At 48.4% G+C, this 14,192-nt stretch overlaps 1 protein-coding gene across 1 annotated transcript in view; it reads left to right on the top strand.

Annotated features, from left to right (window-relative positions):
• Window positions 1–286: 286 nt before the first annotated feature.
• LOC138293932 (deoxyuridine 5'-triphosphate nucleotidohydrolase-like) overlaps window positions 287–14,192 on the top strand; it is a 62,506-nt gene continuing 48,600 nt past the window's right edge. Inside the window, exon 1 of the mRNA XM_069233210.1 lies at window positions 287–667. Coding sequence (XP_069089311.1) covers window positions 287–667 — 381 coding nt within the window. The remainder of the gene's footprint in view (window positions 668–14,192) is intronic.

Below are 14,192 nucleotides of genomic sequence, written 5' to 3'. Positions count from 1 at the left end.
CATTTCAAAGGAAAATTGGTACAAGATTATTGTTTACAACACAACATTGCGTGGATTTATCACATTCTTTATTACCCACAAGCTACAGGATTAATTGAGAGAATGACCAGCTTGCTGAAAGCTCAATTATGAAAAATTAGATGGAACCTTGAAAAACTGGACAGAGCATCTAAATGAAGCTCTCCAAATTCTGAATAGCAGACCACTGACAAATGCAGAGACTCCATTAATGTGGATGTTAACCCTGGCATTACTGACACAACCTCATGTAGTGGCCAACACTATCATGTATTGGAAAATAAAACCAGGAGCCTTAGCTCCTTATGGAGCCACACCAGAATCTTCAGGTCTTGATCTACATGCCTTAAAAGAGTACACATTGAAACCAAGAGACATGGCACTCTGTGATACTTGTGCTGGAATACAGATTACCCTGGAGCATTTCTGTTTGATTGCTCCCAGATCTGGGTTGGCTCTAGGAGAAATTAAGATTATCCTCCGGAATGGTGGAAACACTGATTTGATGATGCAAGCAGGAGATAGAATTGCTCAAATGTTGATCATCCCAGTGTATGGAAGAATAGTGAAAAAGGGGACTGTCCCAACCCTTCTCACAGTGCGTGGGGAGCGAGGTTTTAGTTCAACTGACAAAAACCTTGGTGCTCAGGTATGGGTGGAATCCCCAAATCATCCTTGTGAACTAGCAGAAATAATAGCAAAGGGCAAGGACATGGTCCTGTTAATCATGAAGCGCCGGAAAGAGAAGTGGGAACATGTACCAACTGACAAATGTTATTAGCAAGAATGATAATTCTTGTCTCTTACACATCATACTACGAGGTGTCTGTGCACTGACTGTGCTGTGTGGTCTCCTTTTGGGCATGTGGGTGAGAAGTGGCCAAAAACCCCCAACTCCGAAATGGTTGATCAACCACGCCGATCAACACCTTTACTGCACTTGAATGAAAACGTGTGGACACATCTGGCAAGAGTCATACTCAACAGGTTGGATTTTTTCATGGCCTCCATGCAAAGTACAGTGGATGTCATTTCCACATGTCTGGTTGCAATTCCGACACCTGCAAAAGCCCTACATGAAATATTTAATGCCCCTAACCAGGATGGAGATGTTCAAGAACACAATGTGATATCCCATTTTAGCCTCTATGAGTATTGTAGGTTTTGCCAAAAACAACTAAAGAGAAGTGGGACAATCTCACTCAAATAATTGTGTACAATATCCCCATTGGAGACGTTTGTTACTATATGACTTGCAATTGTCAAGTCATTGGAAAATGTGCTAAACTGCATCTAGAGGCAAAAACGGGGTCTCCTCAAGAGATACCGTTGGAGCACCAAACCTTGTGTTATTACCTAACTGATAAACATTACAAAAACATGACCAATAACATGGCTTGCCTTCACATTGTGACTCCCGCTAGTCTCATCAATCACATAAGACTACCAGTAGGATGGTTATTTTTCTGTAGAAATATCCCTTTCACGTACATTCCAGCCAATTTAACCAGTGGACCGTGTACCTTTACATGATTAGGACTCATGATGTTTCCATTTCACTCTGTACATACTCGCTATCCAGGGGACGCAGTTCAATTAAATGAGGACTGTGACTCCGAAATTCAATTATTATCCCAATCAGAATATATAAGCTTGAGTCTCTCTATTGTAGATGTACCGGGACTAGCCATTTATAATACTCAAACTATTAATAAGTTAGCATGTTTAATGGTTAAACATATTATTCATACGTCTATTGCTTTAGCTGAATTGTTGCTAGATGTACAAGGTACGAAGAAAGCTGGATTGCAAACATAGCCGCTATTGACTATTTACTATTAAAGCACGATAATGGTGGCGCAGAACACATATCTGTTGTCAAAATGTATATAAGAAACATTTGTGAGGTATAATTATTTGTTGCTACAGTCATAGATATAAAATAAGAAAAAATTCTTCCGAATGTATTTGATACGCCTTGTTATTAATATTTAATGTTTAATTCCATATAACTTGGATTACTCTACCAACTCAATTTTGAATCTGTATAAGTGACTCCTTCAGGATCATTTGCTTCATGATTTAGTTTATGCCCAGTCTCCTGGGGAATATTGGTTAGCCTTATTGTGTTTGAACAGATTACCCCAATTGGCGCTTTGTGCCTTTTGGCGCTATTTTCACTCAAGACTTTGAAATTGCATGTCTTTAGTTCTCCTGATTGGATTTTTATTGTTCTGCTAACATTTTACTTATTAAAGATTACCCTTTTCTATATTGTTGTAGGATTTTCCTGGCATTGTGTTTTCACTTTATTATTTTTTGAGTGTTGTATAAATACTTAACAAATTTCCTCTTAGTTAAGTATGAATCCCAAGCTAACAGAGGTTTAAGCACAGATTAATTTAGTGACTCTTTGTGATTTATCCTGATGAGGACTGTGGTTGTTGCTTGAAAAGTGTTTCACTGCCATCAACCAATAACCCAATTTCTCACAGTGTAGTTATGTGCATTTCATATTTTTAGTTAATGTCTATGATATTTTAGTTGTTGACTTGTTTACTGTCAATGTTTTGTCTATTTTACAATATAGTTACCTTTTCTCGATATTTTTGATTCCTATATTTTTGCTATCAATTTTTTAAATGATATGTTTGTGTTTTTCGTAGATGTGAAGTAGTTCTACATTTTTTATTTCAGTGTTTTTACAACTAGAATTTTTAATCTATTCCATATTTTGACATACAACCTTTTAGTTCAATCCCAAATAAACAATTTGGCAAGAGATTCATTCTATACGATGACAATAATTTAAGATATCTTCTCCTACCTAGGCCTCTCACCCAGGATACAAAAGTTTTGCTCTATTGAGTTTGCATTTACTATTAATAACTCTAATTGGGTAATATTTTTGTAATTGATATTTAGGACACAGTGGCCCATATTTATGGATTTTGACACAAGACTGCGTTAGCGCAATGTTGTGTCAAAATCCATTGCACTTCCTAGTTCCATTCCATAGCACCAGCCGGGTGCCATCTTAATGGAATGGCTCATGGTGGCGCAAAGGACAGGCTAATGTCTAAAGAAAAGATGCTAGCTGGGGCGCTGGTGGGAGGGGAAAAAGCGTTAGTGAACCAGAAATGACACTCGGCTGGTTAGCAGCAATAAACATGCCGTTAACCAGCCTAGCGTCATTTACTGATGCACTACGACCCAAAAATGACTCCTGTCTAAGTAAAGACAGGAGTCATGCCCACCACCCCAATGGCCAGCACGGGGAACCAGTGTCCTCTGAGCATGGCCATAATACCCAGTGTCAGGCAGGGGGTCCCATGTAAGGGTCCCGCAATGGCACAAAAAAAAAATAATTCTTACCTATACTTACACACTATGGGTTCCCCCATCCTATGGTGTCCCTCTGGTGCGGGTGGTGGTGTTGCTGGAGCTTGGGATGGGCTTCTGGGGGCCCATTTCATGGTGTTTAGCCTTGGAAATGGGTCCCCAGGTCGCCTAATGCCTGGTCTGAACCAGGCATTAAATAATGGTGCTAGCCAGGCTTAGCACCAATATTTGGGTCCACCATCCCCGTGCATGTAATTTCTGCACCGGAGTATAAATAAGGCGTTAGGAGGTTAGTGTGATATTTTGGACGGAAACGCCTACCTTGCATCTAATTAGTGCAAGGTAGTTTGCTGCATCCATAATATGGCGCTGACCCCTATATTATGAAGCTAGATGGCTCTAGCGTCAAAATATAAATATGGAGATGCATTTGCACCGTTTTAGCAACAAAATTAATTACGCTAAAATGGCGCAAACAAAGTATAAATATGCCCCAGTATTTATTTCAGATGATTTTTAGGTTGTTTAATTCTGGTAACATATCTCAGGGAGGATATAAGTGTCACTGGTCCTGGAGATGTTCCTTTTAGATGGTGCAAACTGTCTTAATAAGACTCAGATTACACAATTTAAGAAAAAACCTCAGATCAAGTATGGCTCTAGATTTATAATCCCAATTTATAACAAACTCCACCTATGTGGAAGCTCCATCACAGTTCAAACATGCAGGCTTTGGAATATCCTCTCAAGGACCATCAGAAACTATAGAGAAATAAGGATATGCCACTACTTGAATACAGTACACAACTGAATGTCAGGCCACAATGTGTGACCAGTTTAATCAAGCCGCTTGTGACCATATCCTCATATTCCTCACAAAACATGTGTTGGATGTGCATGAATGCACCCCTCTGGAACACACTCTTCATGCTTTACACATGCCACAAAAACTCAACACTAATAAATGTGACTTAAACTAACACTTTCTTCCATCGATACACTGGTGAAAAGTTATATAATACTCATCTGACCATCTGTGAAGCAATCAAAGTCCTCAACAAGAGGTAGAAAAGTTTGATAGAAATAATACAATGAAACGAAAATAGAATACCATCAGTGACAGAGTTCGAGTGGCTCTAGGGCCGTTGTCAATAAAAGGCCCCTTAAACCACAATTATTGCTATTATTTGCTGTCCAAATAGGGTGCAACTGGAGTTTTTTTCCTAACTAGTATTAAGGAAGGTGGCACCCTTGCTACCCCACTGGTGATAGTCACTAAGGTGAGTTTCAGAATTTTTAGGACCATAATAAATATGAGCATTTTTATTGTTTATAACACATGGTCACAACATCATCTTTCCTTTAAAATACTTTTAAGTGGTTGACCGTTTGTTCTTTCTTATATCAGAAATAATGTGCTTCAGGTATGTAGAACAAATATGAAATCTGTACTGTGAAAATAACCATGCCAAGCTGCAGGCTGAAGTATGTTGCAAAAAACACATTTTAACCCCTTCTGTGCCGCGGACGTAGTGGTTACGTCCTGCGGCACAGTGCTGCTGTGCCGAGGACGTAACCACTACGTCCTCGGCACACAGCCCAGAGGGAGCGCTCTCGCTCCCTCTGTGGGGTTCCCCCCCACCCCCCCAAGTCAGGGATGGAAGGGGAAGCCCTTCCCCTCCCACCCCCGACCCCCCCCAACCCCCCCTGTGACGTCAGCGCGCGAGCGCGCGCTGATTAGTCACAGGGTCTCCCCCATCGCGCTGGAAGCAGAGCTTCCAGCGCGATTGAAAAAGAAATGCTTTTGCATTTCTTTTTCAATCCCATGGGGGATGCCCCGAGAGGCTTCAAAGGGAAGGAAATGTATTTCCTTCCCTTTGAAGTCTCTCACAGGTTTCAAAAGCCGGATTGCTTGCAATCCGGCTTTTGAAACCCCACTAGACAGCAGGGATTTTTTTTTTTTTCTTGAAATTGGCAAAAGGGAGCGACCCCTTGGGCAAGGGTCGCTCCCAGGGGGGCATTTTTGTAGGAAGGCCTTTTCTGCCCCCCCCGGGGGCAGATTGGCCTATTATTAGGCCGATCTGCCCCCAGGGGGGGCAGAAACCTCTAGGCACCAGGGACCTTTTTTTTTTTTGTTTTTTTTTTTTTGTGATGAATTCTTTTTTTTTAGGTGGGGAGCGATCCCTTAGGCAAGGGTCGCTCCCCTACGGGGCAATATATATTTAGGCCATTTCTGCCCCCCTTGGGGGCAGATTGGCCTATTTTGATAAGGCCAATCTGCCCCCAAGGGGGGCAGAAACCATTAGACACCAGGGAGTTTGTTTTTGCGCGCGAATGTCACGCAACAAAGCGACCCCTTTGGCAAGGGTCGCTCCCAGGGGGGGCAATTTTTTGGGAAGGCCTTTTCTGCCCCCCCTGGGGGCAGATCGGCCTATTATTAGGCCGATCTGCCCCCAGGGGGGGAAGAAACCTCTAGGCGCCAGGGCAAATTTTTTTTTTTGTGTTTTTTTTTTTTGTTCTTTTTTTTTTTTTAGAGATGGGGAGCGACCCATCAGGCAAGGGTCGCTCCCCTGGGGGGCAAATTGTATTTAGACCATTTCTGCCCCCCTGGGGGCAGATTGGCCGATTTTAGGTCAATCTGCCCCCAAGGGGGCAGAAACCACTAGGCACCGGGGATTTGTTTTTTGGCGCCAATGTCACGCAGGGGGAGCGACCCCGTAGGCAAGGGTCGCTCCCGGGGGGGGGGGTGGGGGGGCAAATTTATTTTAGGCCATTTCTGCCCCCCCGGGGGACAGATCGGCCTATTATTAGGCCGAACTGCCCCCGGGGGGGGGCAGAACACTCTAGGCGCCAGGGCAATTTTTTTTTTGTGTTTTTTTTTTTTGTTGTTTCTTTTTTTAGAGATGGGGAGCGACCCATCAGGCAAGGGTCGCTCCCCTGGGGGGGCAAATTGTATTTAGACCATTTCTGCCCCCCTGGGGGCAGATTGGCCAATTTTAGGTCAATCTGCCCCCAAGGGGGCAGAAACCACAAGGCACCGGGGATTTGTTTTTTGGCGCCAATGTCACGCAGGGGGAGCGACCCCGTAGGCAAGGGTCGCTCCCGGGGGGGGGTGTGCCGGTTGGGGGGGCAAATTTATTTTAGGCCATTTCTGCCCCCCCGGGGGACAGATCGGCCTATTTTTAGGCCGAACTGCCCCCGGGGGGGGGCAGAACACTCTAGGCGCCAGGGCAATTTTTTTTTTTGTGTTTTTTTTTTTGTTGTTTCTTTTTTTAGAGATGGGGAGCGACCCATCAGGCAAGGGTCGCTCCCCTGGGGGGGCAAATTGTATTTAGACCATTTCTGCCCCCCTGGGGGCAGATTGGCCAATTTTAGGTCAATCTGCCCCCTAGGGGGCAGAAACCACTAGGCACCGGGGATTTGTTTTTTGGCGCCAATGTCACGCAGGGGGAGCGACCCCGTAGGCAAGGGTCGCTCCCGGCGGGGGGGGTGTGGGGGTTGGGGGGGCAAATTTATTTTAGGCCATTTCTGCCCCCCCGGGGGACAGATCGGCCTATTATTAGGCCGAACTGCCCCCGGGGGGGGGGCAGAACACTCTAGGCGCCAGGGCAATTTTTTTTTGTTGTGTTTTTTTTTTTTTTTGTTTCTTTTTTTAGAGATGGGGAGCGACCCATCAGGCAAGGGTCGCTCCCCTGGGGGGGCAAATTGTATTTAGACCATTTCTGCCCCCCTGGGGGCAGATTGGCCAATTTTGGGTCAATCTGCCCCCAAGGGGGCAGAAACCACAAGGCACCGGGGATTTGTTTTTTGGCGCCAATGTCACGCAGGGGGAGCGACCCCGTAGGCAAGGGTCGCTCCCGGGGGGGGGGGGGTGTGGGGGTTGGGGGGGCAAATTTATTTTAGGCCATTTCTGCCCCCCCGGGGGACAGATCGGCCTATTTTTAGGCCGAACTGCCCCGGGGGGGGGCAGAACACTCTAGGCGCCAGGGCAATTTTTTTTTTTGTTTTTTTTTTTTGTTGTTGTTTCTTTTTTTAGAGATGGGGAGCGACCCATCAGGCAAGGGTCGCTCCCCTGGGGGGGCAAATTGTATTTAGACCATTTCTGCCCCCCTGGGGGCAGATTGGCCAATTTTAGGTCAATCTGCCCCCTAGGGGGCAGAAACCACTAGGCACCGGGGATTTGTTTTTTGGCGCCAATGTCACGCAGGGGGAGCGACCCCGTAGGCAAGGGTCGCTCCCGGGGGGGGGTGGAGGTTGGGGGGGCAAATTTATTTTAGGCCATTTCTGCCCCCCCGGGGGACAGATCGGCCTATTATTAGGCCGAACTGCCCCCGGGGGGGGGGCAGAACACTCTAGGCGCCAGGGCAATTTTTTTTTGTGTTTTTTTTTTTTTGTTGTTTCTTTTTTTAGAGATGGGGAGCGACCCATCAGGCAAGGGTCGCTCCCCTGGGGGGGCAAATTGTATTTAGACCATTTCTGCCCCCCTGGGGGCAGATTAGCCAATTTTAGGTCAATCTGCCCCCCAAGGGGGCAGAAACCACAAGGCACCGGGGATTTGTTTTTTGGCGAGAAATGTCACGCAGGGGGAGCGACCCCGTAGGCAAGGGTCGCTCCGGGGGGGGGGTGTGGGGGTTGGGGGGGCAAATTTATTTTAGGCCATTTCTGCCCCCCCGGGGGACAGATTGGCCTATTTTTAGGCCGAACTGCCCCCGGGGGGGGGGGGCAGAACACTCTAGGCGCCAGGGCAATTTTTTTTTTGTGTTTTTTTTTTTGTTGTTTCTTTTTTTAGAGATGGGGAGCGACCCATCAGGCAAGGGTCGCTCCCCTGGGGGGGCAAATTGTATTTAGACCATTTCTGCCCCCCTGGGGGCAGATTGGCCAATTTTAGGTCAATCTGCCCCCTAGGGGGCAGAAAACCACTAGGCACCGGGGATTTGTTTTTTGGCGCCAATGTCACGCAGGGGGAGCGACCCCGTAGGCAAGGGTCGCTCCCGGGGGGGGTGGAGGTTGGGGGGCAAATTTATTTTAGGCCATTTCTGCCCCCCCGGGGGACAGATCGGCCTATTATTAGGCCGAACTGCCCCCGGGGGGGGGGGGGCAGAACACTCTAGGCGCCAGGGCAATTTTTTTTTGTGTTTTTTTTTTTTGTTGTTTCTTTTTTTAGAGATGGGGAGCGACCCATCAGGCAAGGGTCGCTCCCCTGGGGGGGGCAAATTGTATTTAGACCATTTCTGCCCCCCTGGGGGCAGATTGGCCAATTTTAGGTCAATCTGCCCCCAAGGGGGCAGAAACCACTAGGCACCGGGGATTTGTTTTTTGGCGCCAATGTCACGCAGGGGGAGCGACCCCGTAGGCAAGGGTCGCTCCCGGGGGGGGGTGGGGGTTAGGCGGGCAAATTTATTTTAGGCCATTTCTGCCCCCCCGGGGGACAGATCGGCCTATTATTAGGCCGAACTGCCCCCGGGGGGGGGGCAGAACACTCTAGGCGCCAGGGCAATTTTTTTTTTGTGTTTTTTTTTTTTGTTGTTTCTTTTTTTAGAGATGGGGAGCGACCCACCAGGCAAGGGTCGCTCCCCTGGGGGGGGCAAATTGTATTTAGACCATTTCTGCCCCACTGGGGGCAGATTGGCCAATTTTAGGTCAATCTGCCCCCAAGGGGGCAGAAACCACTAGGCACCGGGGATTTGTTTTTTAGCGCCAATGTCACGCAGGGGGAGCGATCCCGTAGGCAAGGGTCGCTCCCGGGGGGGGGGGGGGGGGTTGGGGGGGCAAATTTATTTTAGGCCATTTCTGCCCCCCCGGGGGACAGATCGGCCTATTATTAGGCCGAACTGCCCCCCGGGGGGGGCAGAACACTCTAGGCACCAGGGCAATTTTTTTTTTGTGTGTTTTTTTTTTTGTTGTTTTTTTTTTTTAGCGATGGGGAGCGACCCATCAGGCAAGGGTCGCTCCCCTGGGGGGGCAAATTGTATTTAGACCATTTCTGCCCCCCTGGGGGCAGATTGGCCAATTTTAGGTCAATCTGCCCCCAAGGGGGCAGAAACAACTAGGCACCGGGGATTTGTTTTTTAGCGCCAATGTCACGCAGGGGGAGCGACCCCGTAGGCAAGGGTCGCTCCCGGGGGGGGGGTGGGGGTTGGGGGGGCAAATTTATTTTAGGCCATTTCTGCCCCCCCGGGGGACAGATCGGCCTATTATTAGGCCGAACTGCCCCCCGGGGGGGGCAGAACACTCTAGGCACCAGGGCAATTTTTTTTTTGTGTGTTTTTTTTTTGTTGTTTCTTTTTTTAGAGATGGGGAGCGACCCATCAGGCAAGGGTCGCTCCCCTGGGGGGGCAAATTGTATTTAGACCATTTCTGCCCCCCTGGGGGCAGATTGGCCAATTTTAGGTCAATCTGCCCCCAAGGGGGCAGAAACCACTAGGCACCGGGGATTTGTTTTTTGGCGCCAATGTCACGCAGGGGGAGCGACCCCGTAGGCAAGGGTCGCTCCCGGGGGGGGGATGGGGGTTGGGGGGGCAAATTTATTTTAGGCCATTTCTGCCCCCCCGGGGGACAGATCGGCCTATTATTAGGCCGAACTGCCCCCGGGGGGGTTGGGGAGGCAGAACACTCTAGGCACCAGGGCAATTTTTTTTTTGTGTGTTTTTTTTTTTGTTGTTTCTTTTTTTAGAGATGGGGAGCGACCCATCAGGCAAGGGTCGCTCCCCTGGGGGGGCAAATTGTATTTAGACCATTTCTGCCCCCCTGGGGGCAGATTGGCCAAATTTAGGTCAATCTGCCCCCAAGGGGGCAGAAACCACTAGGCACCGGGGATTTGTTTTTTGGCGCCAATGTCACGCAGGGGGAGCGACCCCGTAGGCAAGGGTCGCTCCCGGGGGGGGATGGGGGTTGGGGGGGCAAATTTATTTTAGGCCATTTCTGCCCCCCCGGGGGACAGATCGGCCTATTATTAGGCCGAACTGCCCCTGGGGGGGGCAGAACACTCTAGGCACCAGGGCAAATTTTTTTTTGTGTTTTTTTTTTTTGTTGTTTCTTTTTTTAGAGATGGGGAGCGACCCATCAGGCAAGGGTCGCTCCCCTGGGGGGGCAAATTGTATTTAGACCATTTCTGCCCCCCTGGGGGCAGATTGGCAAATTTTAGGCCAATCTGCCCCCAAGGGGGCAGAAACCACTAGGCACCGGGGATTTATTTTTTGGCGCCAATGTCACGCAGGGGGAGCGACCCCGTAGGCAAGGGTCGCTCCCGGGGGGGTGGTGGGGGTTGGGGGGGCAAATTTATTTTAGGCCATTTCTGCCCCCCCGGGGGACAGATCGGCCTATTATTAGGCCGAACTGCCCCCGGGGGGGGGGCAGAAAACTCTAGGCGCCAGGGTAATTTTTCTTTTTTTTCTTTTTTTTTTTTTTTTAGAGATGGGGAGCGACCCATCAGGCAAAAGTCGCTCCCCTGGGGGACAAATTGTATTTAGGCCATTTCTGCCCCCCTTGGGGGCAGATTGGCTGAGTTTAGGTCAACCTGCCCCCAAGGGGGCAGAAACCACTAGGCACCGGGGATTTGTTTTTTGGTGCCAATGTCACGCAGGGGGAGCGACCCCGTAGGCAAGGGTCGCTCCCGGCGGGGGAGGGTGGGGGTTGGGGGGGCAAATTTATTTTAGGGCATTTCTGCCCCCCCCCCCCCCGGGGCCGGCTGAGCTACAGGCCAAACACCACAGGTAGGCACCTTGCAAAAAACACCTCTGTTTTCTGTGAAAAAATATGTTGTGTCCACGTTGTGTTTTGGGCCATTTCCTTTTGTGGGCGCTAGGCCTACCCACAGAAGTGATGTACCATTTTTATCGAGAGACTTAGGGGAACGCTGGGTGGAAGGAAATTTGTGGCTCCTCTCAGATTCCAGAACTTTCTGTCACCGAAATGAGAGGAAAAAGTGTTTTTTGGGCCAAATTTTGATGTTTGCAAAGGATTCTGGGTAACATAACCTGGTCAGAGCCCCGCAAGTCACCCCATCTTGGATTCCCCTGGGCTTCTAGTTTTCAAAAATGCACTGGTTTGCTAGGTTTCCTCAGGTGTCGGCTGAGCTACAGGCCAAAATCCACAGGTAGGCACTGCTTTTTATTAAAAAATGTGATGTGTCCACGTTGTGTTTTGGGCCCTTTCCTTTCGTGGGCGCTAGTCCTACCCACACAAGTGAGGTATCATTTTTATCGGGAGACTTGGGGGAACGCTGGGTAGAAGGAAATTTGTGGCTCCTCTCAGATTCCAGAACTTTCTGCCACAGAAATGTGAGTAACATGTGTATTTTTAGCCAAATTTTGAGGTTTGCAAAGGATTCTGGGTAACAGAACCTGGTCCGAGCCCCGCAAGTCACCCCTCCTTGGATTCCCCTAGGTCTCTAGTTTTCAGAAATGCACAGGTTTGGTAGGTTTCCCTAGGTGCCGGCTGAGCTAGAGGCCAAAATCTACAGGTAGGCACTTCGCAAAAAACACCTCTGTTTTTTTCCAAAATTTAGGATGTGTCCACGTTGCGCTTTGGGGTGTTTCCTGTCGCCGGCGCTAGGCCTACCCACGCAAGTGAGGTATAATTTTTATCGGGAGACTTGGGGGAACGCTGGGTGGAAGGAAATTTGTAGCTCCTCTCAGATTCCAGAACTTTCTGCCACAGAAATGTGAGGGACATGTGTTTTTTTAGCCAAATTTTGAGGTTTGCAAAGGATTCTGGGTAACAGAACCTGGTCCGAGCCCCGCAAGTCACCCCTCCTTGGATTCCCCTAGGTCTCTAGTTTTCAGAAATGCACAGGTTTGGTAGGTTTCCCTAGGTGCCGGCTGAGCTAGAGGCCAAAATCTACAGGTAGGCACTTCGCAAAAAACACCTCTGTTTTTTTCCAAAATTTAGGATGTGTCCACGTTGCGCTTTGGGGTGTTTCCTGTCACCGGCGCTAGGCCTACCCACGCACGTGAGGTATCATTTTTATCGGGAGACTTGGGGGAACGCTGGGTAGAAGGAAATTTGTGGCTACTCTCAGATTCCAGAACTTTCTGCCACAGAAATGTGAGTAACATGTGTATTTTTAGCCAAATTTTGAGGTTTGCAAAGGATTCTGGGTAACAGAACCTGGTCCGAGCCCCGCAAGTCACCCCTCCTTGGATTCCCCTAGGTCTCTAGTTTTCAGAAATGCACAGGTTTGGTAGGTTTCCCTAGGTGCCGGCTGAGCTAGAGGCCAAAATCTACAGGTAGGCACTTTGCAAAAAACACCTCTGTTTTTTTCCAAAATTTAGGATGTGTCCACGTTGCGCTTTGGGGTGTTTCCTGTCGCCGGCGCTAGGCCTACCCACGCAAGTGAGGTATCATTTTTATTGGGAGACTTGGGGGAACGCTGGGTGGAAGGAAATTTGTAGCTCCTCTCAGATTCCAGAACTTTCTGCCACAGAAATGTGAGGGACATGTGTTTTTTTAGCCAAATTTTGAGGTTTGCAAAGGATTATGGGTAACAGAACCTGGTCCGAGCCACACAAGTCACCCCTCCTTGGATTCCCCTAGGTCTCTAGTTTTCAGAAATGTACAGGTTTGGTAGGTTTCCCTAGGTGGCGGCTGAGCTAGAGGCCAAAATCTCCAGGTAGTCACTTTGCTAAAAACAGCTCTGTTTTCTGTGATGTGTCCACGTTGTGTTTTGGGGCATATCCTGTCGCGGGCGCTAGGCCTACCCACACAAGTGAGGTATCATTTTTATCGGGAGACGTGGAGGAACGCTGGGTGGAAGGAAATTTGTGGTTCCTCTCAGATTCCAGAACTTTCTGCCACAGAAATGTGAGGAACATGTGTTTTTTTAGCCAAATTTTGAGGTTTGCAAAGGATTCTGGGTAACAGAACCTGGTCCGAGCCCCGCAAGTCACCCCTCCTTGGATTCCCCTAGGTCTCTAGTTTTCAGAAATGCACAGGTTTGGTAGGTTTCCCTAGGTGGCGGCTGAGCTAGAGGCCAAAATCTACAGGTAGTCACTTTGCTAAAAACAGCTCTGTTTTCTGTGATATGTCCACGTTGTGTTTTGGGGCATATCCTGTCGCGGGCGCTAGGCCTACCCACACAAGTGAGGTATCATTTTTATCGGGAGACGTGGGGGAACGCTGGGTGGAAGGAAATTTGTGGCTCCTCTCAGATTCCAGAACTTTCTGCCACAGAAATGTGAGGAACATGTGTTTTTTTAGCGAAATTTTGAGGTTTGCAAAGGATTCTGGGTAACAGAACCTGGTCCGAGCCCCGCAAGTCACCCCTCCTTGAATTCCCCTAGGTCTCTAGTTTTCAGAAATGCACAGGTTTGGTAGGTTTCCCTAGGTGGCGGCTGAGCTAGAGGCCAAAATCTACAGGTAGTCACTTTGCTAAAAACAGCTCTGTTTTCTGTGATATGTCCACGTTGTGTTTTGGGGTATATCCTGTCGCGGGCGCTAGGCCTACCCACACAAGTGAGGTATCATTTTTATCGGGAGACGTGGGGGAACGCTGGGTGGAAGGAAATTTGTAGCTCCTCTCAGATTCCAGAACTTTCTGCCACAGAAATGTGAGGAACATGTGTTTTTTTAATCAAATTTTGAGGTTTGCAAAGGATTCTGGGTAACAGAACCTGGTCCGAGCCACACAAGTCACCCCTCCTTGGATTCCCCTAGGTCTCTAGTTTTCAGAAATGCACAAGTTTGGTAGGTTTCCCTAGGTGGCGGCTGAGCTAGAGGCCAAAATCTACAGGTAGTCACTTTGCTAAAAACAGCTCTGTTTTCTGTGATGTGACCATGTTGTGTTTTGGGGCATATCCTGTCGCGGGTGCTAGGCCTACCCACACAAGTGAGGT

Source organism: Pleurodeles waltl, chromosome 4_2, assembly GCF_031143425.1.
Source record: "Pleurodeles waltl isolate 20211129_DDA chromosome 4_2, aPleWal1.hap1.20221129, whole genome shotgun sequence".
NCBI classification, from domain to species: Eukaryota; Metazoa; Chordata; class Amphibia; order Caudata; family Salamandridae; genus Pleurodeles; species Pleurodeles waltl.
Note: the sequence above shows the minus strand (reverse complement) of the source record. Positions and strands in the feature narration are given on the sequence as shown.